At 51.4% G+C, this 23,252-nt stretch overlaps 8 protein-coding genes across 8 annotated transcripts; 3 read left to right on the top strand and 5 right to left on the bottom strand.

Annotated features, from left to right (window-relative positions):
* Positions 1–262: 262 nt before the first annotated feature.
* Positions 263–1,551, top strand: HO173_004539 (uncharacterized protein; the record flags this gene model as incomplete). The annotated part of the gene is made up of 5 exons (XM_037306462.1): positions 263–278; positions 364–380; positions 431–454; positions 512–880; positions 937–1,551. The coding sequence occupies 5 exons, from the start codon at positions 263–265 to the stop codon at positions 1,549–1,551; spliced, it is 1,041 nt and encodes a 346-aa protein (XP_037166400.1).
* Positions 1,552–1,574: 23 nt separating this feature from the next.
* On the bottom strand, positions 1,575–2,874 carry HO173_004538 (uncharacterized protein; the record flags this gene model as incomplete). The annotated part of the gene is made up of 2 exons (XM_037306461.1): positions 1,575–2,528; positions 2,680–2,874. 2 exons carry the CDS (start codon positions 2,872–2,874, stop codon positions 1,575–1,577), a joined length of 1,149 nt encoding a protein of 382 aa, XP_037166399.1.
* Positions 2,875–3,210: 336 nt separating this feature from the next.
* On the top strand, positions 3,211–6,126 carry HO173_004537 (uncharacterized protein; the record flags this gene model as incomplete). The annotated part of the gene is made up of 3 exons (XM_037306460.1): positions 3,211–4,159; positions 4,215–4,504; positions 4,552–6,126. The coding sequence occupies 3 exons, from the start codon at positions 3,211–3,213 to the stop codon at positions 6,124–6,126; spliced, it is 2,814 nt and encodes a 937-aa protein (XP_037166398.1).
* A 708-nt stretch (positions 6,127–6,834) lies between these two features.
* On the bottom strand, positions 6,835–8,918 carry HO173_004536 (uncharacterized protein; the record flags this gene model as incomplete). Its single annotated transcript, XM_037306459.1, has 2 exons — positions 6,835–8,664; positions 8,811–8,918. 2 exons carry the CDS (start codon positions 8,916–8,918, stop codon positions 6,835–6,837), a joined length of 1,938 nt encoding a protein of 645 aa, XP_037166397.1.
* A 702-nt stretch (positions 8,919–9,620) lies between these two features.
* On the bottom strand, positions 9,621–11,799 carry HO173_004535 (uncharacterized protein; the record flags this gene model as incomplete). Its single annotated transcript, XM_037306458.1, has 3 exons — positions 9,621–11,214; positions 11,266–11,454; positions 11,507–11,799. The coding sequence occupies 3 exons, from the start codon at positions 11,797–11,799 to the stop codon at positions 9,621–9,623; spliced, it is 2,076 nt and encodes a 691-aa protein (XP_037166396.1).
* A 1,256-nt stretch (positions 11,800–13,055) lies between these two features.
* HO173_004534 (uncharacterized protein) lies at positions 13,056–17,876 on the top strand (the record flags this gene model as incomplete). The annotated part of the gene is made up of 4 exons (XM_037306457.1): positions 13,056–13,258; positions 13,310–13,412; positions 13,462–16,344; positions 16,395–17,876. The coding sequence occupies 4 exons, from the start codon at positions 13,056–13,058 to the stop codon at positions 17,874–17,876; spliced, it is 4,671 nt and encodes a 1,556-aa protein (XP_037166395.1).
* Positions 17,877–19,080: 1,204 nt separating this feature from the next.
* On the bottom strand, positions 19,081–20,465 carry HO173_004533 (uncharacterized protein; the record flags this gene model as incomplete). The annotated part of the gene is made up of 2 exons (XM_037306456.1): positions 19,081–20,328; positions 20,382–20,465. 2 exons carry the CDS (start codon positions 20,463–20,465, stop codon positions 19,081–19,083), a joined length of 1,332 nt encoding a protein of 443 aa, XP_037166394.1.
* Positions 20,466–20,944: 479 nt separating this feature from the next.
* On the bottom strand, positions 20,945–21,966 carry HO173_004532 (uncharacterized protein; the record flags this gene model as incomplete). Its single annotated transcript, XM_037306455.1, has 3 exons — positions 20,945–21,406; positions 21,459–21,692; positions 21,748–21,966. The coding sequence occupies 3 exons, from the start codon at positions 21,964–21,966 to the stop codon at positions 20,945–20,947; spliced, it is 915 nt and encodes a 304-aa protein (XP_037166393.1).
* Between the last annotated feature and the right edge of the window lie 1,286 nt (positions 21,967–23,252).

The following is a 23,252-nucleotide window of genomic DNA, read 5'->3' as shown; positions in this document are numbered from 1 at the left end:
ACAATCATTCAGGTGGCTGCAAGTCACGGAAGAAGGGCAAAATGCTCCGAGACACACCTTATATATTCGTAGCCCTATCCTTAGCGCTCCCTGGCAAACGGTTCGGGGGCGGCGCCTCCCGCTTTCCAGCCAAACTTTTGGACCCTCCGGGCTCGGGGTCCACCGGCCAAGCCGACCTGGACATGAATGCTCCTTCTTAAACTACAGTCCGTTCTCTACGTAATTGAGCTCTCAATCAGGCGGCGAAGAAGGAGCTTCGAATATGCAGAACGCTTTTGGTGAGTATTACTCGCCCTGCTATAACGATAATGTCTTTCAGTACTTTGTTTCGGATGATGCAACAGCTGACAGTGCCTTCGACAGTACCAAAGAATCGAAGGGTCTGTCACCTGAACAAATCATTAAGGATCATAAGCTGATAGTCTTTTAGCCAAAGTTTGATTTGCAGCTCAAGGTGGCCCACCCTCTTTGCTCTCCTGAACTCCACGGCATCGACTGACCCGAGTGGTAGATCATCGACTTGAACAATGTTCCTCTCGTATCCGGAACATCTTACGTCAAATGGCATCTACCTTCCTCTACCTCCGCTGAGCACCGTGGGCACACCTCGAAAGCGGGGATCAGAGACCACAAGGTTTTGTGGGATTACGTCAAGACGCTGCCTGTCCGTTTAACAGTGGACCGTAATGGCATGTTGCAGGAGTCGGAAATACATCTCGAGGTCCTGCAGGAGTATTCGCCTGGTACACGAGCCGAAAGGATCGTGTTGGGAAATGTGAAGCTGAATTTGGCTGAGTTTGTGGGTGGGAGCGACGATGGGGAGGAGGCTGTCACCAGGAGATATTTGATGCAGGAGAGCAAGATCAATAGCACTTTGAAGGCATGACCTCAAAGGATTGTCGAGCTCCATGAAGGGAAAGACTAATTGGGTCTTAGATCGGCGTCTACATGAAACAAACAGAAGGAGACAAGACTTTCATCGCCCCTCCACTCAAGACCGCGCCTGTCTTCGGTGGGATTGCTGGTATCATGACGGCCGAGCAAGCTGATGGTGATGACGGAAATAATGTGCCATCTATGTCATCTCATGCTCGAGAAAGTGGCAGGCTTCAAGATATGTACCGTCGAACTCTGGCTGCGTCATGGCTTGCACAGGATGGCGAGCTGCCGGCCGATAAATGCATTGAGGATATCTTTGCTGGCGGAGATGGATGGGCAACCGATCATGATCCGGGTGTGAATGTGAGTCCTAGGCTGGGAGGTAGCACGGAGGAGGACGACAGCGATGGAGACAGCAGAACCTTGCGAGGTCACAAGAGGCATACGTCGGGCACTGGAAGTCGAGGTACTATGAGGCCAACGCGTCAAGAGCGGAAGTCTAGCAAAGGCGACCAAGGGCACACCGGTGCCGTTAGCGGTAGGGGAAGTATAGCGGACCACATTCATTCAGGTTCGAATGCCAAGAACCATGCTCACAGGCGGATGCATGAGGTGGATGAGTTCACCTCACGGGAGGATTTGAGAAGCTGGCAGATCTCAAACAAGGACTGAGGACACCGATGGTCAAGCTCTATTCAGCCACTTGGCGCGATTTTCACCTCGGCATTTATCTCGAAAGCCGCCCATCGCCCTTCTCGAGTACCACATCTGTCTTTCAGAACCTCCAGTATAAGTGCCTTCTGGTACGACGAAGCTTCCCCTCCATCACCGAACGCAATCGTTGCGTCATCGCTAGTCTTTGGCACAGTAGATAAGAAGATGGATGTATCGATCAGAAACGTGAACATCTTCCCAAGAGCAGGCTTCCCCATGGTTGAGGAGAAGATCGAGACATTTTCTCTCGAGCCATGCCGAAGCTCTGGATTGTTGGGAGAACTAATACCGACTGCGGCATTGGTAAGAATAGTGCAGATGTGATGGCGGGACGTTAGGTGACGGAGAGACCGCAAGAAGCTTGCGAGGAGAGCTTGACCCTGTGTCTGGCTCTTGGCCATCATTGTGCTCACAACATTTGTGATGGTATCGATAATGATCATACCGATCGGACCGCTGTGAGGTTCAATGCCTTGAGAGTCATGGAGATTTACACTTTCTCGCCATGGTTCGGCCTGCAGTTCTTCGTCTTCGTCGTCGAGCTCTTCTTCGCTGTCACCAATCTCAACCCTCCTCTTCTTGAATATTACGACCGCGGCCGTCTCAAACTTCGGCGCTATCTCCTCAGTCAGCCCATTGACCTCGCTTATGGCTTCTACAACGCCAGCCAAATCGAAGACTCTCATGACTTTCACCCGATCGAGCATCGAGGTCGCTTCCTCAATCATTGTCTCCTTCGAATTCTCCAAGGCCGACGTCCTTTTCTCGTACATGTATCCAGACTCTTGGTAGCTGTTGCGCTGGATCTTGGCCTCTAGACGGTAAGCAAGGGCATTTCGCAGTCGTAATGGAGAAAAGGACCCAGTGGTGTCAATGAAAGCTACCTCGCCGACCTCGTGTGTAAGAAGATGACTTGCTATGGCATGGTATGCCAGCTGTAGGTGCAGTACGTTAGTATTTGCAAGCGAATCTCAACCGGCCTGACTATCGGAACCAAAGAGGCAAAGCTGGGTTAGAATTGAGTCGATTGGCTACACATATCTACAAAATGCGACGTGATTCAGGTTACAACTCCCAAGAACCTACCAAAGTCTTTCCGGTCCCGCTTGCTCCAGCAATGGAAGTGATTTCTCCATATCTAAAGCCTCCATCAAGAGCATTCTGATCAACTGTAGCTGAGCCTGAACTCGCTGGTAAGGGTCTGGCTTTCTCGTGCGCTTTGGCTGATGCAAGCAGACTGGAGCCCAGTAGGGGCGGAGCTGCCTGGGAGAGGTCTGACATTGTGAGAAGAAGGGATTTGACTAGGGTCGCATGGCATTGGCATTGTCATCAAGAAAGCTTCGTTTCCATGAGAACTTGAGTTTCTGGACAATATAATCAGTGTAAGAGTGCCGGACAGTGAATTCCATAGCAGTCCAAAGCTGGACATACGCCTGTTGGGCGGAAGGATAAGGAGTTAAGAGTGCCTTGGTCTTGGGAAATCCTTGGCATTCTGGCATTGAAACTGATAGGGCTGAATTTTCCTCAGTGCGGTAACTCTGCCGAGAATGTTTTAATCTTGAAATTGATGCTCGACTGAAGTCAACCTCAACTGCCATGTGACCCTCCACCCTCTCGATGTTCAAGCTTCTACCCGCTGCGCAAGATTTATTCATATGCTTGCACTGTCAGTATCGTCTAAGCCTTCGACAAGGACTCCGCTCTGGCCGTCGACGCCCGACCGGACACCCTCAACAGCTTCGACGCTTCACTTCAGGACCTAGCCTACGGCAAGAGCAATCATCTTACCCTGATGTCGCTACCGACAATGACAATCTTGAGAGAGCGCCTATCAGATACTATACCGAAGAATTCTTTCCTCACCAGAATTACAGACATGGGAATGAGCCGTCTACAAAGGACAGCCTTGGCCTCAATGTGCTGGGCGAGCCAGCCGAGGTCCTCATCTTGCGAGACAAGCAAGATCGCTTTCGACTCGATACGAACATGGCACGAGTTCGTGCATCAGGTCCAGATAAGAACCCTGCCCAGAAGCCTATAAGCTCGTCCGAGATGCTGGAAGAGATGGATGCCGAAAGGGGGTTAATTGATATCGATGAGGTGTGCAAGAACATCGAAAGTGTGGGAGAATCGTGGGCGGCAAAAAAAAAAGGTAGCATTACAGGAGTTGCATACAAGGATTTGGTTTCCAGGCTACAGGAGGGGTTCACTAAGCACCAGTTGGGAGCCTACTTAGAAAGGGCTGGAAAGGATCCGGCCGCTGATGTATTCGACCTAAACGTCGAGATATCCAACAGTCTCTACACTCGATCATCATGGCAGCTTGTGGGAAACACGCCACTTCGACAATCCAAGGCACCGAGGATTGCGAATAGTACGCCAGAAGAAGAGTCCAACGAAAAAGAGGTGCATGGGAAAGAACGCGGACAGGGACTAAGCAAAGATGCGTTGGTGAAAAGGATACTACGACGGTGTTGGAACATTACACCCAGATATCAGGAATCTTCATTGGGTGAACTGGACGTACGGCTTCATAAACTCCATCTAGACTTGATACTAAACCACAGTAAGCAGCTAGTGGGTTAAAGACTTTGCTCGTAAAACGCTAATCATGCTAGTAGAGAGGGATATCTTGAAGTTGATATCCAGGAGCTATGACTCAAAAGTCGAGGCATGGCCTGGAGATTGCATCATCCGCATCACATCTGACTATGACAACTGCGTTGACATATTCAAACTCTTAATTCACACTCTTGAGAACATTCGAGTCTCCACAATTGATCTCCGTGCCCATTCAATCTCACATGAGGGCTCGACGTCTTTTCCCAGGGAGTTGAACAATGCTATGCTTCGGCAGATCGAGGAGTACACCAATACGCTTGTCAGACCACAGGGCGTCGCCCACCAAAAAGTCAGTATGGCATGCGGATTGTCGATCAAATGCTGACGTCTTGACAGTTGCATGTGTTTTACCTGGGACCTGATGACGCCGACCTTTTAGAGACGGAAAGATTGATACATCAGATTCTGCGACCTGCTTCCACACGGAACCTTACATTAGCTTGGTCGAAAGCTGACAAGCCGTCTAATGCTATCCCGGCCCCAGTTGCAGTAGGTAGCAGATTGTCCCTGTTGGATAGGAATCAGCAATGGTCAAGATGGTGCAGCCCTCACACAGAGAATCGCACTCAAAGGAGGAAAAAGAAGGATGGGGCTCCGTCCTCTAGCTCATCGACAGTGCCGGCGACTCAAGGTATGCATGGCAAATTGGCATTCGACACAGTGAAGTCATTCTTCGAAGAGTCAGACGACACTAGTTACAAGTACTCCATCAACATTACGCCGTACTGGACACCAGAAATTAGGTGCCATGATTCGGTGAAGCTGGGCCAAGTGTTGTTCCCCGCAGACAAGGCAGGAAACATCTTGGAAGCGCTAGAACGAAATCAAAGAAGGACCAAGAAAATGAAAAGCACGGGCCATAGGAACAGACCGATTGACACCGGAGATATCGTCTCCAAATCTTTGAGGATACCTCGAGAGTTTGTGCCTCTTGTTCCCGGCCTCGTACGCTCGTTAGGTAGCCTCGGGTCTCTTGAGAAGACCGAGGACTTTTGGCAAATTCGGTTGTCACCATCGTCCAAGAATGTGTCACTGCCTGTCCCTGTCGAAGCTCTGCCGGATCTGGAGATCAGGATGTCCTTCGATCACGAGAATAAGACCACTTCAATCAAAGACGTCAGATTGGTCAACGAGAAGGAGAAAGACTTTCTGCAGCCACAAAAGATAGTTGACCTGCGGTTTGTTAGAAAACAATGTGTTTATGCGAAAGATGACAGTATCGATCCGCGCATTGTGTCGTTTGTGCAGGACAGTAATTTCGATATCTGGGGCACAGAGCGTCTCAAAACGCCATTAGGTATTTCGTTGTCGATCCCTGCACTCGCAATTCAGTCCCACAAAGATTTCGACCCTAAAAAACATGAATCATTGTTGGTCGACTACACCTCACTCGGTCTCGAACACAGATCCTCACTCATCATGCCCTACCAAGAATCCGACTCCTGGTCCACCCTCACATACACCAGCGTCGAAGCCGGCCGCGTAGGCGGAAGGAGGGACGAGCTTTCCCTGCACAATCTCAGACAACCGTCTATACAACCGCCCCCTACCGACCCTGAGCCTTTCTCAGCCATCAGCATCGACAACGACCCCGAATCCCTCTCCGACGACGACCACACATCCATCCTCTTCCACAAAACAGCTTCCCTCATCGAGAGCATCGAACTCGCGGCAAGCGACCAGAGCGATAAGCCGGTCGATAGGCGCAAGGGCCCCGTCAGAGGTCTGAGCATGCCGGAGCTGAGACACTGGAGAGGCATCAGCCCCAGGAAGCTCTACAGGCGGATTGGATTCTCGCCGGACACGGGCTATTTGCCGCCGGTCAATGAAACGGTTAGGAGGGTCGCGGCAGATCATCGGTCGGGCGGGAGGGAAGGGGCGGCGAGTGGCAATGGGACTAGTTGGATTTGAGCAGACGAGGCTGGCGAAGTACCTTACGGCTTGAGTGCTGGTCGGTGCTGAGATCGAGGTGGCGGGCCGAGAAGGAGACTGGAGGACTCGATGTATCTATATATATATATACATGTAAGATGACACTCCCGGGACTCTTTGGCACAACGTTTGACGTGGTTCCGGCAACTTCCAAGCGGGTCTGGGGGTTGGCGTTGTACTTGATATACCAATGCGTATGCCCGTGCCGTGCGTGTTGGATATAGAGTATCACTTTACCACTGCTACTTTTATATTCATAACAGGCACGCTGCGCTGCACCATGTATGTATGTATGTATGTATGTATGTATGGAGCGTGATCCGATTGAAATGAAATTTCATTCCACAAACAAACAAAAAAAAAAAAAAACACAAACCAACAAACAAACAGACGAAACTTTGGGTATAAAGTACAAGATCGAGCTGTCAAAGCCAAAAGCCCTTGGGCGTGGATTCGGAAGCACCGTCTATATAGTAAGATTGCTCTCATACACTCACTCAATTCGCTCATTTATGTAGGTATAGCGGGAGACAGCACAACAGCCACAGGCGCCGTAGTAGTACGCTCGTTAGGGAGAAAGGGTTATAACCGAGGCATTTTGGCTCGCGTTGGGGAAGTCTGTGCACGGCGCAGACAGACAGACAGACAGACAGAAAGAAGATGTAATATATTCAATCATGCGACAGTTCACATGACGACGCAGCACCCGCACCCTTTCTCCTTCTTCTTCCCCGGATCCGCCCTTCCGCCCTTCTCCTCGTCCCTTCTCGCCATTCTCTCCCTCTCAAACGGATCCAGCGCCCTCTGACCGGGCCTGATGTCCGTTACGTTCCCCAGAGTGGGACTTGCTCCCTGCTTCACGCGAGGGATGGGACTGTATCCTGCGTGTTGTCCTCCGTCGTCACCACCGCCCGCGGCTGGGTTGGCATTCAAGCCGCCGCCGCTTGCCGGTGGTGGCTTGCGTGGTGTGGCTTGCGTCAGGGGCCATTCGGAAGCTGATGATTGGTCTTGTAGGGGTTTTTCGTCTGCGTCGCGGGAGGAGGGTTGGAGACCGTTGATTGTGTGTTCGGCTAAAGGTGAGAATTCGCGCGGCAACTGCGCGGTGGGTTTTTGGTGGTGGTGTTTGCGTTGTTGGGCTTCGACTTCCCGCATCCGCTGCTGCGACTCCTTCTGCGCTCGCTCCCACTGCTCTTGTTGTAATCGCTTCGCGTGTGTAGGGAGCAATTGTTCTTCGGGTGGTAGTCGCGGGTCGGGTTTGTACATGGTGGCTAGCCAGGGGGCTTCGCCCACGGGGCGATTTATGGCGGTTGCAGGGCGGGGTTCGAGACCGGAGCGAGATTTGGGCCGTTGGACGGTTGAGGATGGGGTGCGTGAGGATGGGGTGCGTAGGGAGGTTGGTGTGGTGGAGATGATTCGGGGCTTTTGACTTAAAGGGGTGGTGTCGAGGCCGGAGCGAGGTTTGGGTCGTTGAGCTGAGGAGGGTGTGCGCTGAGTGTTGGAAGGGGTGAATTGGTTGAGAGGGCCCGGGTTGGAAGCAGGTGTAGGTGTGTGATTGGGGGTGTTGTCGATATCGTCGAGGAGGATGGCGCTGCCGACGCTGCTGTTACGGCTGCGTATTCGAGAATAAGAGAGGCCGTTGTCGTCGCTGTTGCTATAGTTGCCGCTTGTGCCTCGTTTTCGCGGGAGCGGATGGTCTCGTTCGATGTGTTCTTGTGGTATAGGCATGGGGCTCGAGCGTGGTAGGGGTATACGAGATGAGCTTTTTCGCAGGTCAGGCTGTGGTTGGTGGTATCCGTTTGAGAGATTCGTGGCGATGTGATTGTCCGCTGCTATCTCTTCTGGTGTCCTTATGTCAAATTCGTTCACCACGTTTTGCTCTCCTCGGTCATCTTGCCGTGTTGGTGTCTCTGTCCTTCTGTCCTGCCGATCCTTCAGTGGCGGCATTCCCTCATCTCGATCAGGCGCCACTGTACTCTGATCCTGGCTCCTGTTCTTCTCCCGTCGACTTCTCGATCTACTAGTGATAGATCTTTGTCGTTGTGGTGGCAGCTTAATCCCAGCCTCTTGCATCTCATGGCTCTCTATCATTGCCAGCTTGTCTCTGTGTATCCACCGTGATCGTTCGGGGTCCTCAACTTCCAGGAACGGCTCTTCCTGCGCCAGCCCTCGATCCGTTCTGTCCATGCTTTCTCTCAAGCTAGTTTCACCTAGGCTTCTGGGTTTGCTGTAGAGGTCCAATAGACTATCTGCTTCGCTGCCACTTCTGCTCGCATTCAACTCCGGTCGGCTGCCGATCTTGGGTGGCGGCGAGAGATAAGAGGGGTCTATGCCTGTACCTGACCTCGGTTGGCTCTGTCTACCACTCAAATATGCCTGTCCATGCCTATCAGGCGTTGTGGGATGGTTGTGTGCCGGTAAAAGACCATTGAATTTCGGCGGAGATGGAGGATCAAAGTTGAGCTTTTGCTGTGGGGTTTGATTGTTCGTAGGATAAGGCGTCGAGGAAGTAGGGCCAGTCTGTGTGCGGGGGCATTAGTCTGGAGGGCAGACGATAGGTGTAACGAAGGCAGAAAGATGCGGGCTAGGGGAACATATTCCAACGGACATTACATTGTAGGAAGGGGGACAAATAGACCGCTGGAGACAAGAACTGGCAGGCTTACGTCTTGGTTGTCTGGTGTACTAAACTCCCATGGACTCGGCTCCTTTTCTTGCGTTCTGTGCGAATTTCCCACTTGATGATTGTGAAGCGTTCCGAAAACAGCGGCCATCTTTGCTTCCTTCTGCGCCAAACCTTAGGTTCAGAACGAAGGCCTCAATCCTCGTCCCCGTAGCCCCCAAAGTCCCCAAGCAACCTTAGCACCAGGCTTGTCTTCAGAATCACACCTCTAGGTGTGCCATAGGTGACTTGCTCCTCTACTTCAAACAATGAGCGGTGTATTGATAATGTATCTTGCGTTGACTGATCCTTCTGGCCGGAACCTGGTCAATGGCTTATATTGGGGAGGGGGGGGGAGGGCGCGGGGGGCGGAAATGGGAACAACAGTGGGATTGTGGAGGGATATGGATCAGAATCTTGTCGCTGGAAGGTCGAATATGTTGTATAAGAGAACCAAGCCTGCAAAGATGAGGATAATTGACAATTAGAAGTGTGCACAAGGAAGAAGAGAAAGCGAAGGGGACTGATTGTTTGGTACATTACCTGGCGCTTTCAGCCATGTGATTTGCGCCAATCATTCGCCGTCGGGATTTACACTCATCTTTTCTCCGAATTTCCAGCCCTACCTATCAACTGTTATGCCAAGAGCTCGGTCAAATCCAGCTTCACTCTACTCTACATCGGTGGAAGTCGTACGGTAAATCACAACGTCGCCTATTACATTGCTTGTCTTAATGGTAAGTCTATGAACACCTCCAACAAATATGATAATACCCACCCAACTCCGGCGCTAAAAGTCTCATTCATATGTTCGTCAAAGCCGCACTCGGCCATCAGCAGGCCTTCCGCCAAACCATCTCCCCATGCCCCTACCGGAATCAGCTCTCCCACTTCCTTCGGTACTCCCATCTGCTCTTCCCATCCACTTTGGCCGTTTACCCAGGTCGCTCAGCCAGTCAGGTCTTTCGACGCTGTCGATGGTATTCTTCACTCGGTGGGCGAAACCTTGGAATACATTCTCATCCTCTTCTTCTGCGGCTGCCGTTGCATCTGCGAGCCTTTGAGCTTGCCGCTGTTGAAAGGTCGATTGTCTGGGAACGCTGGGCCGAGCGCTTTGACTTGTGAGAGCATGATTTGGTTGAGGCCCTGCCCTTATTGGGCTCTGTGTCCCAGAAGGTAATGGCGAGGAAGGGCCGTCCAAGTGGCCTGATAGACCAAGTCGCGAGGCGCCCTCTAATTCTCGATCGATGAGTTCTTTGCCCTCTCTCCATCCGCCGGTGCCAAATGCAGATGGGTTTCCCTCGTCGTCATCCCCGAGTATGCCAAAGCCAAGGACGTTCTTCACGCGGCCATAGAGATTGAATAGCGTGGCACAAACGGGTACTAAGATGAAAATCGGGAAGAAGTAGTCGAACCCGGCCCCAAGAGGCGTAAGGTTGATCAATCGACCTAGAAAGTGATAGAAGATGGTCTCTCGGTGAACATCTCGTGGAAAGAAGGTCAAGAAGTTGTAAGCTAGCGGTACCGTGAGCTTCGCTATCTGCCCGGAATACCATGTAGCGCTTTCTCCGTACGTGTTTCTCCGTACGAGGGCGCGGTTGCCCCAGATCTTCACATCGTCAAAGCTTGCGAGTGTGGCCATGGACATATAGAGTAGCCATAGCGAAGCAATGACCTGACCTCCAAAGCCAACTTCATTTGCGTGCGCTTTGCTATGCGAAAGTATGGTGAGACTGATGATTGAGAGCTTTGGAGCCACGTATTTGACCAGCTCGGACCAAACAATGCACACGGAAGCCAGCGAAAAGACGGCTCCATGGGCGATCCTGACGGCAGGTACCACTTGCGAGTAGAGCAAGTAGCGGGTGTACGGCGTCAAGAAGTTCAAACGCTCTGACCATGAGGAATGTGGTGAGGCTTTTCCGAAGTCTAATTTTCTCGAGGCACCGGCGTCAACGATTGCCTGAGTATCCACTGCTTCCTGTATAAGGCGGTCCCAAGCCTCTACAAAGCGAGCACGTTTATGACGAGCACGAGTTAACTTCCTGGTTAGCTCAGCAAGATAGCGGTCAGTAATTACTGCAGGTAGGGCGGGTGCGGGCACACGGGCTGCAGTGCTTGCGATACGGGAATTGGGCAAACTCGAAGCATCGGATATATCTTCAATCCATTCCTCATGGTCTCTCGAAACAGCATTCTTTCGTTTCCGGAGCTGGGTGAGCTGAGCCTCCAATTCTTCGAGTTCTGTTGTTGCATCCGATAAGCGATCATTGACCTTGGGGGCATGGCTTTGTATTCTTTTCAACCTCCCCGCGACATTTGCATTGCGGAACAGTCTCCGGGGTACAGCGACCAAGCCGTGACCCATCAAGTATATTGCCATGATCAAGCCCCAGCAGTAGGCCAAGCTGTTGTCTGGTCAGCATTGTTACTCATGTCCCCAGCTGATATGGACCCACGCCATGACCAATGACTTGACCGAGCCTCCTGCGAACCCATTCTGTAGAAAGACGTATATACCTGCTGCTGCTGCGCAGGCTATGACGATGAGCTGATATCGCGCATTGGATCTGAGAGAGTAGAAGATGCGGTCCTTTGGAGTACGGTACCCGGAGTCTGTATATTCACCGAGGAGTGGCAGGATGACCCTGGTATGGTCAGCAACTGCTGCGATAGGGGTCGCTCTCCAGGATCGGGTACCAAGTAAGAGCAAAGGTCAGCCAATAGGTCATTCGCCATGCCACAAGCATGACACCTTCGGGCAACCATATTCCCCTCAATGCCTCTTCATCTGGTCTGGAGCTCGATGCGAGGTCTATGGGGACAAGGAGTATGATGCTGATTGGGAGGGCGAGAGATAGGAAGATGGGAAGGATGAGGTAGGCCGGCGTTGTTCGGAGAGGCAGGAAATGGCGGAGGAGCAGGAGGACAAATATAGAGATGAATGCAAGGGCCAACAATGCAAACGCGTCTGATCCTGTTGAGGATTTCATATCGATCGAAGCGATGAAAGTTAGACGCCGGTGTTGAGATTTAGTGGTAGTAGGTATGTCAATTAGATTAATGAGAGTACAAGTATATTCCGTCCAGATGATGTAGTCTACCAGTACCTTACCGGTAGGGCCCGAGGATTGCCAGAGCTGTGGGTGTCACTAAAGTATTTAATGTAGGTACTTTAGGCGGGTGATGGGTGGGATAAGGTAATGTTGCGCAGTAGACTGGCAGTAGTGGAGGTAATGACGCCTAACTAGCGAAGAGTTATCTGCCCAGTAGGGGGCCAGTACTGCCCTATCTGCCCAATGAGCGCCTTATTCTAGGGCTCTTTTTTGGGGCGGGCCGACTCGCCGAGAAAATGATCAGCCTAGCTTTGCTTTAGCGTCCTTGGATTCCACTTTCTCCAGCTACTAGATTGATCCTACTCTAATTATTCAATAAGATAGTCTCAGCCAAACTCACTCCATCAAATATTAAATCCAACTTGCATTCTTCCTACATCTATTCACAACCGAAGACCTCCGTGTCACTCTTTGATATTGCTACTGCTGTTACCCTTTCACTTTGCCTGTTAGTCTCTCTTGCCTGCGGTTCACTGTCATTGTCGGTGAAAGTATTTTACTCGATTTATCTTCCGATTGGTCAGACTCCGAACGGATCACAACGCTCGTGTCTTTCAGCTGACACAACTCCAGCTTTTGTCAGTCATATACTTCTAGAAGCCTCCTTCTGTTCAACCGCCGCAAACGTTCGTCAAGCCTCTGAAGGATACATAGCGATGGCAGTTGTTCGCTCTCATTATCCTGTGTCCGGTGTCCTGGCTTGCTAGACGCGGGGCTACGGTTGCTTCGCTGTCACACCGGTCCAAACAAGGCTTCCATTTGCCTCATTCTGTCAGATCTATCTTCTCCTCAGCATTTACCCTTCGTCTCGTCGAGCCTTTCGACACACCGCCTCCTACATCAGGTCTATGTCACATCTGCTACCTCAACACGCTGTTACTCCGTCTCCTTCATGACCTCCACATCCTATTCAATAATCCAGCAACCTATTGCCACAAGTATTGACTTGTCTCGTCGAAGCTGCATACATAGCACGAAAGAAGTGTCCTATCGCTTGTGGGACATCTAGGTGATCGAAAAAGAGCTCGGGTGAATACGTGATCTCGACTGAGTGACTGGCCTTGATCACTTATCTAGCCACTTCGTACTCTTCCTCCTGGTCCAATCAACCCTTCACATTGTGATACGAAATCATGAATCAGGGCAATTTCCAGAACATGGGGGTGCCTCGACCTGCTCAACAAGGCATTCCGCAGCCGGGAGGCATGCAACGAAATGGACCTGCATCTTCAGATATCCGCCAGCATATCTTGAGAGAGTTGAGCAGTCACCCAACCCCGACCGGATGGCAACAAACTATACCTCCACAAAATCGTGTTCCGGTCATTCAACAGATGTACGTATATCGACGTTGATTGTGATGATTTCATTAACACTATCTCTCCAGAATCACACAGTTATCCCTGGTCAAACCAGAGTATAATCTAACCAAGACCTTTGGCATAGCAACATCATTCGAAAAGGAGAAATTTGAGCAATCTCCAGACAGGGTGCGTTATTTGCCTGAGAGCTGGTTCATCAGCTAACAGCTCCCGACAGCTAACTTACGAGGCCCACTGCCGCACGCAATTGAAAAGGATCTTCGACACTCGTCAGAGCCAGGCGGAGCAGCAGCAGCAGTTCCTGAACCCTCAGCAACCTCAGATGGCGCTGATGCAACAGCAGATGGCCATGCAAGGAATGAACCAGAACCAGTTCCCACAGGCATATCCTATCCCCCAGCAGGCGCATATGCAGAACCTTGGGAATCCAATGCAGCACCATCCATCTCAGAGCCAAAGACCAGTGCAGTCAGCCAACCCGATGGAAATGCAGCAACAAATGGCGAACGGACAGCCAGTACCGAACATGGCTCAACGTGGCCCCCAAAACCAGGGGCAACCACAATTCACCCCACAGGAACAGCAGCAAATCATGCAATTGGCAGAAAGCATGGCACATAATGCGTCTCCAGAGCAGATGAATAATGTTCAAAGGCTGGTAATGAGTATACCAGCGGGTCAGCGACAGCAAATGCAAAGCCAAGGTATCAATCCTGCGCACGCCGTCTTTCGCCAGCACGCTATCAAGAGGTTTGTACAAGACAAGGCTGTGCAGCAACAGAGAGCTGGTCAAGGTCCTCACCCTCTCGACAGAGGAGGTGTGGTGAGCCAGCAAGGCCGTCCTACATCCCAAATTTCTATGCGTCAAGGCCAACAAGTCCCACCGCCTCCGACACCACAACATCATGAGCCATCGTTCGATCAGTTCTTGGGACAACAGCAGGATGCTCTGCGACATCAAGAAGCTGGTCAAGTCGTCGTCCCTGCAAGCCAGGGAGCTCCGCCTCAGGTCCGAGGAACGTCACTTGCTCAACCGCAGGGTCAATTTGGTGCGAGACCAATGCAACCTCCTAACAATTTCCAGCAACAGCCTCCCGCGGTCTGGAACACTCCTCAGGGCCAACATCAGAATGTTCCACAGACACCTCAGCCACAGGTACCGCCACAGACATCCAATCTTGCCAATATGCCTGGACAGACTCCGCAGCAGCAAGCATTACAAGGACAGCTGGGCGGTCTCGATAACAATCGTGCCCAACGTACACCACAACAGAATCCCAATATGCCGACCCTCAATCGGCCACTCAATCCTCCAAACCAGGTACAGAATGGTCAGAGACAAGCCCAGCCTACGCCTAAGATCAGCGCAAGAAACGTTCCGAACGGGCAGCAGACTGCTGTTGCCAACGGCCAGGCCAGCGTGGGGCAGCACTCAGCGCCAGTCAACCTGCAGCAACAGAAATTCCAAAGGTATGTGGCTAGTATGCCTGAAGCACAGAGGGCTGTTTTCATCGCAGAGTTCAAGCAGAGACAGGAGCGCAGGAAAGCTGAAGAAGCTGCAGAAGTTGCAGCTCAAGCAGGTCCATCAGGTGCACCGGTGGCTCCAATGGGTGGTCAAGGGGCTAAAGCGCAACCGGTTCCGAAAGCGATCCCGAGTGCTGCCCAACCTTCGATGAATCCGATTAACAGGCTTAACGGACAAGCTCAAGTAATCCAGCAGTCAGGACCCCCGAGTGGAGCCCGCGGTCCGCAGCAAAAATTTGCACCAATTTCATTAGACGAAAATGCAACCCGCATAATGGACAGGGTCGAGTTCCCACGGACTCTTCTAAATGTTGCCGGCGACAATGCAAAGGTCCCTGAACATATCAAACAGTGGGGTCAACTCAAGCAGTGGGTGCATCAGAATTCAAACATCTTGCCTCCAGGGAGTATCCACAAGGTGGTGGGGTTGCAGAGTATTGTCTATCAACAAAGAGTCGCGCAAAACAATCAGAGGGAGGCCTTGAACCAAGCACAGTCGCATGGCAATACGAGGCCTGCACAACCTGGTGTAGCCCCTGCAGCGCAAATGGTAGCCCCAAGTAGCATCCAAACACCCATCCAAGGTTTCACTGCACAGGCACCAAACTCTTCGATGCCCGTTCTGCCGCCACCGACGATCCAGGAAGTCGCAGCCGCACGAGCTCAATTACCAGATAACATGAAAACAGCCAGCGATGAACAGCTCCGAGAAATGATCTCGAATAAACGACGTAATGATTATTTCAAGGCTATGCAAGGCCAACAAAGTCTCACTCAGCAGCAGCAAGAACAGCAAAAGCAACACCAGCAGCGTATGAACATGCTTCGAATACAACAACAAGCCAACGCCCAACAAGCGCAAGTTTCGGTGCAGCCAAACCAGCACAGCCAGTTGCAACCGTCTCAACGCGGCCAGAATCAACAACCTCAGCCTGGACAGCAATGGCCACAACCTCAGATGGCCCAGAACATCTCTCAACCAAATCCGCAGCAAGCGAAGCAGCCGCAATCAAGCCGATCTGGACCTCAGGCATCGGTGCCACAACCCAATCACAAAAACGGTAAGCGAAACAACAATAGTGACGATGTCATTGAAGTTCCGGACCCCAAGCTTTCTCAGCAAACGGCTCGTCCGCCAAACATCAAGGGACCTCAGCCTCCACCTCAGCCCCCGCCAAACAATGTATCTTCACAAATAACACCAGAGAAGTACAATTCATTGCCTCCCGAGGCAAAAGCTCGCTTCCAGGAACAGCGACGTTCTTATATAGAGGCTGCTCAACGTGCTAATGCGCAACAGTCCGGCCAAAGTGCTCAGAGACAAAGGCCTGCAGAAGCTGTGATCCAGAATGTTGTACCCAATGCGGGACGAGACGGACGAGTGAAGGAATTGAGGAGCGAGGTGATGAGGAGCATGCCTACTCGGCAGCCCATTCCTATGAGCCCGAGTACAAGAGCCAGGATGATTGAGCAATTGAAGAACGCAGGTGTAATGTCACAACGACTCGAACAATCTCTGCCCCTATATCTGAGTCTATCGAAAGACGAGGATAGGACTAAAGATCTACTTCGTTCGGTATGTTAATTCGTCAAGATGTTGAAGACCGTAAAACTGACTGCGGCTAGCGAATCGCTGTGCAACAGCAACTCAAGGAGACACAATCCGGCGATACAAACCCGGTGGACAACTTCACAATGAGTTTGGATGAATTGGAAAGTATTCAAACCAAGCTACATGAGTACTTTCAATTCATGATGAAGGCCAAAGTACCAAGAACAGGTGTTCCTGTACCGCCGGTCCAAAATCCACCACGACAGCAATTGAGCACTGCCAATCTCCAATCTCAGCAAGAAGCGCTTAGTAAAGCAAGAGCCGCGAACCTACCGAAGAGTCATGCCAACAATAGCAACCGAGCACCTGCTGCCCCGACGACGTCGCATGCGCCATTTTCATTCGGTGGTCAGTCTCCTCAGGGTGTTCCACAATTTTACGGGCCTACGAAGAATGAGCTCACTCAAGAGAAGCTCATTCTACCTGTCACCAAGAAAAGAAAAAGTAACAACGTTGCTAGTCCATCGACGCCGGCACAAGCGCCGACTCCTGCAGCTGCGAACAAATTGTCACCCTTCGGAAAGACTGATTCTCCGGATGCGCAACGTACGCCAGCGGTGACACCCATGATTAAGTGCCCTATAGCACACTGCGAGACTGGTATAGCTGGCTTCCCGACTAAGACCGACCTAGAAAAGCACATTGCAGATACTCATGAGCCCAAAGAACCAGTCATTAAAGATCCTCTTGACGCTGCGGCATATGCGATTGAAAGCATGCGATTAGCATTGAACCTGGACCAGGATGGGAGGTCTAAACCACTACAAGAACAAAGGGTCGAGCCGATGCAAGCGCAGGCCATGAAAGCCTCGCTATCAGCACAAGGTCAAAGCTCCGTCAAACAAGAAGCCGCAACGCCGATGAGCCGAAACCCAACGCAGACAGGGCCTTCACCATCGTCCAACCTGTTAAAGACCCCGCAGGCTGCAGCAAATATCAAGACCCCGGCGTCTGACGCCAAATCAACTGGCAAAGAAATAAAAGCCATAGCTCTGGCGAAATCACCAGCAGCCGCAGCTCCTGACCTGTGGGCCAACAGCCACGTTAAGCCCGAATGGTTCAAACAAGTCTTCTCCGAAGTCGCCGATCTCAATCGCCCCGTCTCTAATGACCTCATCATCGACTGGCTCGAACGTAACCCTTTCACTCCCTCCGCCAGTCCATCCAGTGGGGTCCCATCGAAGGACAGCCCGCATAAGAGCGACATTAGCGCAAATGACACCCTCAACATCAATGTCAACGGTGACGATTGGCTTCCGCCTGAGTGGTTCGATGATGGCTTGCCGAGCGACATGGCCGCCCTGGACGTTGGTGACTTTATGGATATGGATTGGGAGGCTACATTTGGGAAGCCCGAGGAAGGAGAAGAGGTGTTGGCGAAGGGCAAGAGGAGGAGGGAGAGGGATCCTCTAGAAGCGAGTGATGAGTGGTTGAAGGCGTGGGCGCCGGATAGGTGGGAGGAAGGGAAGAATAAAGACGCAGAGAGGAAGAATTAGGTGGGTGGGGGTCAGTCAGTGTGGAAGATTTGGAATTTTGCAGCATGCGTGTGTCTCAGGTCTCTATCATTTGGATTCCTGTCTCTGTCGATTCTGACATTGAACCATACCGTGTTGGACGACAGGGATGGAGCTGGGAGTCCTGGATAGTCCTTGACTTTGGTCCGTCTATCCGGTCCTTGCATGTTTGCGACATTTCTGGCATATCTGCCCGCCGTCTCGGTCTTTGTCATGGGATGTACCACTATCTACTGCAAGCGAGGTTGATAGATGAGATACTTTAGATCATTCAATTTATTTGAACTTTCAATAGCTAGAGTCCCTGCGTTCGTTGTTCTGTGTATGTGTACACAGAATACTCGCCATTTCACTTGGCCCTTCCTCCTCGATCCCTCAATCAACAGTGGCTAGCACGTAATATCATACAAGTCACACACTCGACGATAGACAGAGTCGTTCAATTCTCTATGCGCACACACGCACATAACCCATCTTGAGACGACACTATTATTCTCTGCGACTGCAGTCGCTGTTCCTAAGGATCCAAGAGATCCGGCGCTCGGGGGGGGAACTCGTTGGCGCATTTTCTCTTCGCGTGCTTGCCGAGCCCAACAAGTCTTGTGCCAGATGCAACTGAGCCAGGAGGTCGTCCTTCTTCACAGTCACTGAGATTCTCACTGGAGCGTCGGCATGGGAATATTTGTGACGTTTTGGTGAGCGTGAGGACATTTCTGTCTGAGGGGACCTCAGGTTTGAATTGGCGTCCATCGACTCGTAGATCCTCCGGCCTCGGGCAACTTTGCTGTTGGGAGATGTGGTGATGCTGGGGGTGTTTGTGGGGCTTCACGGTCATGGATGGACTCAGGCGCCCAAGAAGGCGGGCCGGTGATGTTGTCCGAGAGCTATGAGGTTTATGGTATGGTGGTGAGTGGTGGAGGGCTGATAAGGACAAGCTCGAAGGGATGGGCACGGCTGCGGCTGCACCGCTTTCCGGTGGCGCGCCTGGCGGTCGCGGTTGAAGAGGCGCCAGGAAGCCAAGTTGGAGTGAATGAGATCCTTGGTAGGTCGTAGCTGCGGTCGTTGTTACTGGACTTGACCGCGCAGACAATTATCTGGTATAAGTCAAAGGGCACCGCTGTCACCTATGTCGAAAAGATACTGTGCAGCGAAAAGCGCGCGGTTTTCGTGAGACTCCTTTTGGCTATCACGAATGCTCAATCGGTTCCGCTGCTAGCAACGCCTCCTCTTTACGCTTCTTGATGCATGACTTCAGAGGCGGGCGGACGATGTCGTTGAACAGGAAAGTACCGTAGACCAATAGAGCAAATCCGAGTATTTGAAGCCACTTGAACGTCTCCCAACCCAATCCCAGCGAGACGATCCAGATAAACAGTGTCCGGCACGTATCAATTGTCGATCTTGCGGTTGCACTGACGGTTCTCGTAACAGACAAACCGAAGAAATTGAAGCCGCCAATACTGATCATAATTAGCACCGAAGACACAGCAATAGCTTTATTGTGTGTCATCTCTCGCCATCCCTCTTCTGCATCGAAGTAGCCATTTCGTCCTTGTTCCGTGCGCCCGACGACCAAATGTAAAATTATCATGGCTATTACTGTCACGATGAAGCCGAAGAGTCCTTCCCAGCCCACTACTTTCAATGGTTCCAAGGCGTATTGTTCGAGGATCCATTCTTCAAGGACGAATTGAGTGGCGGTGAAGATCTGGGCGAGGGCGATCATTAGGACGCCGATGATTGTCCAAAGGGCTTCTGTCGATCTTGCTGTGACTTTGATGTCTTCTACCGTCGCTCTGGTGAAGAGAACAACTGCTTCCATTGTGGACCTGGGTTCCGGCTGCGCTTGTGGGTTGGGAGCAATAGCGCCTGCCAGTCCGACAACAGCTACGCCGAGTACCACGATGAACAAGGCCGACCACTGGTACAAATAGAGCTTCCGGTGGAGAAAGATGACACTGAAGAGCCCGACAAAAAGTACCAAGGCTCCACGCGTCATCTGGTATATACTAGCAGCCACGAAGAGCAATCCCACATTCATCAGCGTCGTTCCTGCAATATCGCAGCATGCAGGCAGCGCAAGTAGTATGACCCTCCATCCCACCAACTCTCTTCTACCATCCGCGTTCGGTACTAGTGACTTGGCAACTGGGTTCGCGGCCTCAAGGGCGGAGAATGAGCTCCCAAGCTCTTCATTGTTATCCTCTTCGTCCGAATCAATCCCAGAATCGTGTCCATTAACGGCCGTGTAACCACCGGCGAAAAGCGGCGAGGAAGGGCGTGATATGTAACGTTTGTAGAGGTAGTGGCCGAGGACGACGAGCCAGCAGGCAGCCTCGCCGATGAACATTTGCGCGGTTTGGATTACGGGCATGGAGAAGCGGCGGATCTTGGAAGGGTCGGAGGAATCGCAGTTGGCGACACATTGGAGGTCCTGTGGTATGTCAGCCTTCACGAAGCCTTCGTGACTAGAGTAGGATGAGCTACCTGATACTTTGACAACAGTGTGTTGCAGACGCCTGTCAACAGCATCATAGCGATGAGGAAGGGGACCATGACTTGATTCGCCATTGTTTGCGGATGCTGGAGAAGATGATTGCGACAGGCGCTACGTGTTGAGAGCCCCGGGATGGGCGAGTTATGAGTTTTATGCTAAGTTATGGTCATGGAGAGAGAGAGCGTGGGGAACGGTCTTGTGGTTTGGTCAGATGTCGTTGTTCCAGGTAGGTCCGCAGTGACGCTCTGGCATTTTGATGATTCCCGGAGTTCAACCGGGCGATGTTGATTGAGTCATGAGACAACATGCTATGTTCACTCTTCGCAACGACGTAAAACTTGTTGAACAAATACCAGCTGAATCGTTTAGCTATACTACATCGCCTTATAGCATCCAAAAGCTTTTGCAACATGAACTCTCGATTCCAAGCATGCGCCAGAAATAGGATCAAGCGCCAGCAATGTAGCAACCACAATGATGCCCTCTATCAGACGAAAACAAGTTGATAGCACACAGACAGAATGACAATCCCAATTCTCCTGGATCGTCCTAATCATCGCTCTTGTCTCAGCCCCAGCAACCCAATCGCCGCTTTCCCTCGAACAGCGCTGCTCGTCAGGTTATCTTCATCCTCGTAGCGTCTCTTTGATATCCGCTCGTCACTGCCAGGCGGGCTGCTGAGCTGTCGCTGAGCATTCTGTACCCTCTGCCGTGGCAATGCCGGTGTCCTGAAGACCTCTGGAATTTCTTTCTGAGCACCGTGGTCTGGCGAGCATGGGGGTGATGATAGATCCTGGGGATGGGCGATCATTCGTGCTGAAAAGGCTGTGGGAAGTAGGACCGGCGCTGGGAGTAGTTTGGGCAATGAGGGCTGCTCATCTCGCTTCGTCGTGGACTCTCCAGATGGCAATGCCTCTTGCCGTGATATCCGGAGTTGCGACAGTGGAAGATTGATCTGGTTCGTCTGGACTTTGAAGTGAGCAAGCCGTAATCGGAGTCGCAGCGTCTCGGCATGCTGGAATGGTTTAGCAGAATCTAGGATTGCAATGGAAGTATTGATGGCTCACCTGACTTATCCTCGACCGCAATGGCTGTGTCACCTCTGTGGCTGCGGTCTGCTGAGAAATCATTGTATCGTCCGGATCAAAGTCGATGACGGAAGACATGGCAGAGTCCTTGTAGCTGTTTTGCGAGTCGCCTTCACCCATTTCTTCTGCTGGCTCTTCCGTGACATTGTCGACTTGTATTATATGTGGGGCAGATGGATAGACAGACATGGCTCCCGACAGCGCTGGCTGAGTCTGGTAAATAATGTAAGTTGGTGCTCCATGGAAGCCAAGGGAAAGCGGGGCTCACCTGTCCCGACGAAACGTCGTCTATCAGGGTAGTCTGAGGGCGGGCAGGTGACACTCGGACGCGAGATGTAGGTTGGGCAAATTCCGGCTCCTCCACTTCTTGTATTTGCCTTTTGTGACCTATCGATACCTTTCCCACGGTGGTCATGCTAGAGGGCGTGCCGAACGTGTTGACTGGGAGGTCAACAAGAGCGCGACGTTCAGGTGTAGACTGTGCCATGTCCAAAAGTCTGATTCTTTAGTCAGTCAACCAATGGTAGAGGGCAGGAAATTGCCTCCACTCGTCGGGGGTAGAAGCTCACTGTGAACAGGGTGAAAGAGCTTTGGGGGGGGGGAGCAGACGGAACTTGGAGCCAAGTGAGTGACTTGTCAACAGCTCATTGAGCAGCCTTGATGGTGGAATAAGTGATGTTGTCGAATGAATATAAGATAGGCGCCGCGTACAGCGCGGACGCGGGCTTTTTGAGTCTAAACAAGCACGTAAAAATGATGTTCTCGCGTTGTATATATTGATCTGAAGCTATCATTTCACGAAAATAACGGGCATACGGTAGATGTTCGGACCGATCTCCTTGGCACTGATGAGTCAGCTGGTCATATCCTGTGCATGTCGTTTTACAGAATCATACAGCAACAGTGCTATGATCTTTTTTAATCGGCTATCAAGCGTCTCGGAATGATAATGGAAGAGTTCACACCGGATGTATCAGGTATTTAAGGATCTTGCTTTTACGATACCGGGCCCTACTGGCATGGTAGACTAAAATTAAGCACTCGATTACCATGGTCTTATCCCAAGGATATACCGAAACGACAGCAAGCAAAGGCACATTCCGGGCTGTCAAACATCCGGCTGACCAGTTACGGAACACTTCTTGTTTGTTTGGGTTGAAACTCTTGAACGCATGTGAAGCCAAAGATACCGGCGATCGAGACTGCTATTTTCCAGATTAGCAATCTTGTAGCAAGGTTCAATGCCACCGTTCTATTATTGTCTACTCCCAGGCTGGAGTCTCTTGTTGCTTGTGTTACTGCCAAAGAATAGCCTCGTTGACGAGAGGATGTACTCATTCTGAGGGAGGCCATTGTCCAGGAAAATATACTTATGCCCAGGGGAGGCGACCATTATAATTGATCAAGACCGTAGCCTCCTACGGAACGAAGTCATATGGAGGCGATTCCACTCAGACCTTGTCAACCGTATTAGTCTGATGGCTTGGTGCCATTGCTCGTGTGTGATTCTCCATTACTCGAAGTCTATGTACTAGGCCGCTCGAAAAATGCTAGCAACTCTATCTCTGCCTTCTTCGTGATCTCGCATGTGAGAAGATCACTGGGACCGCTCATTATGCATTGCAATGTACTCTGCAAATGTATCCCGGAATTAAATTTCTTCCCACGAAAATTCTCCGATCCGTTGAAGTTATTTTGATGCGTCATGATCTGGTTGGCCGAACACTTCCGTTCCCCGCTGAATGAAACATCCGATTTGCTCGGATTTTTTCC

Source organism: Letharia columbiana (assembly GCF_014066305.1).
Source record: "Letharia columbiana isolate WasteWater2 chromosome Unknown Sc0000012_s0, whole genome shotgun sequence".
Classification (NCBI taxonomy): Eukaryota; Fungi; Ascomycota; class Lecanoromycetes; order Lecanorales; family Parmeliaceae; genus Letharia; species Letharia columbiana.
Note: the sequence above shows the minus strand (reverse complement) of the source record. Positions and strands in the feature narration are given on the sequence as shown.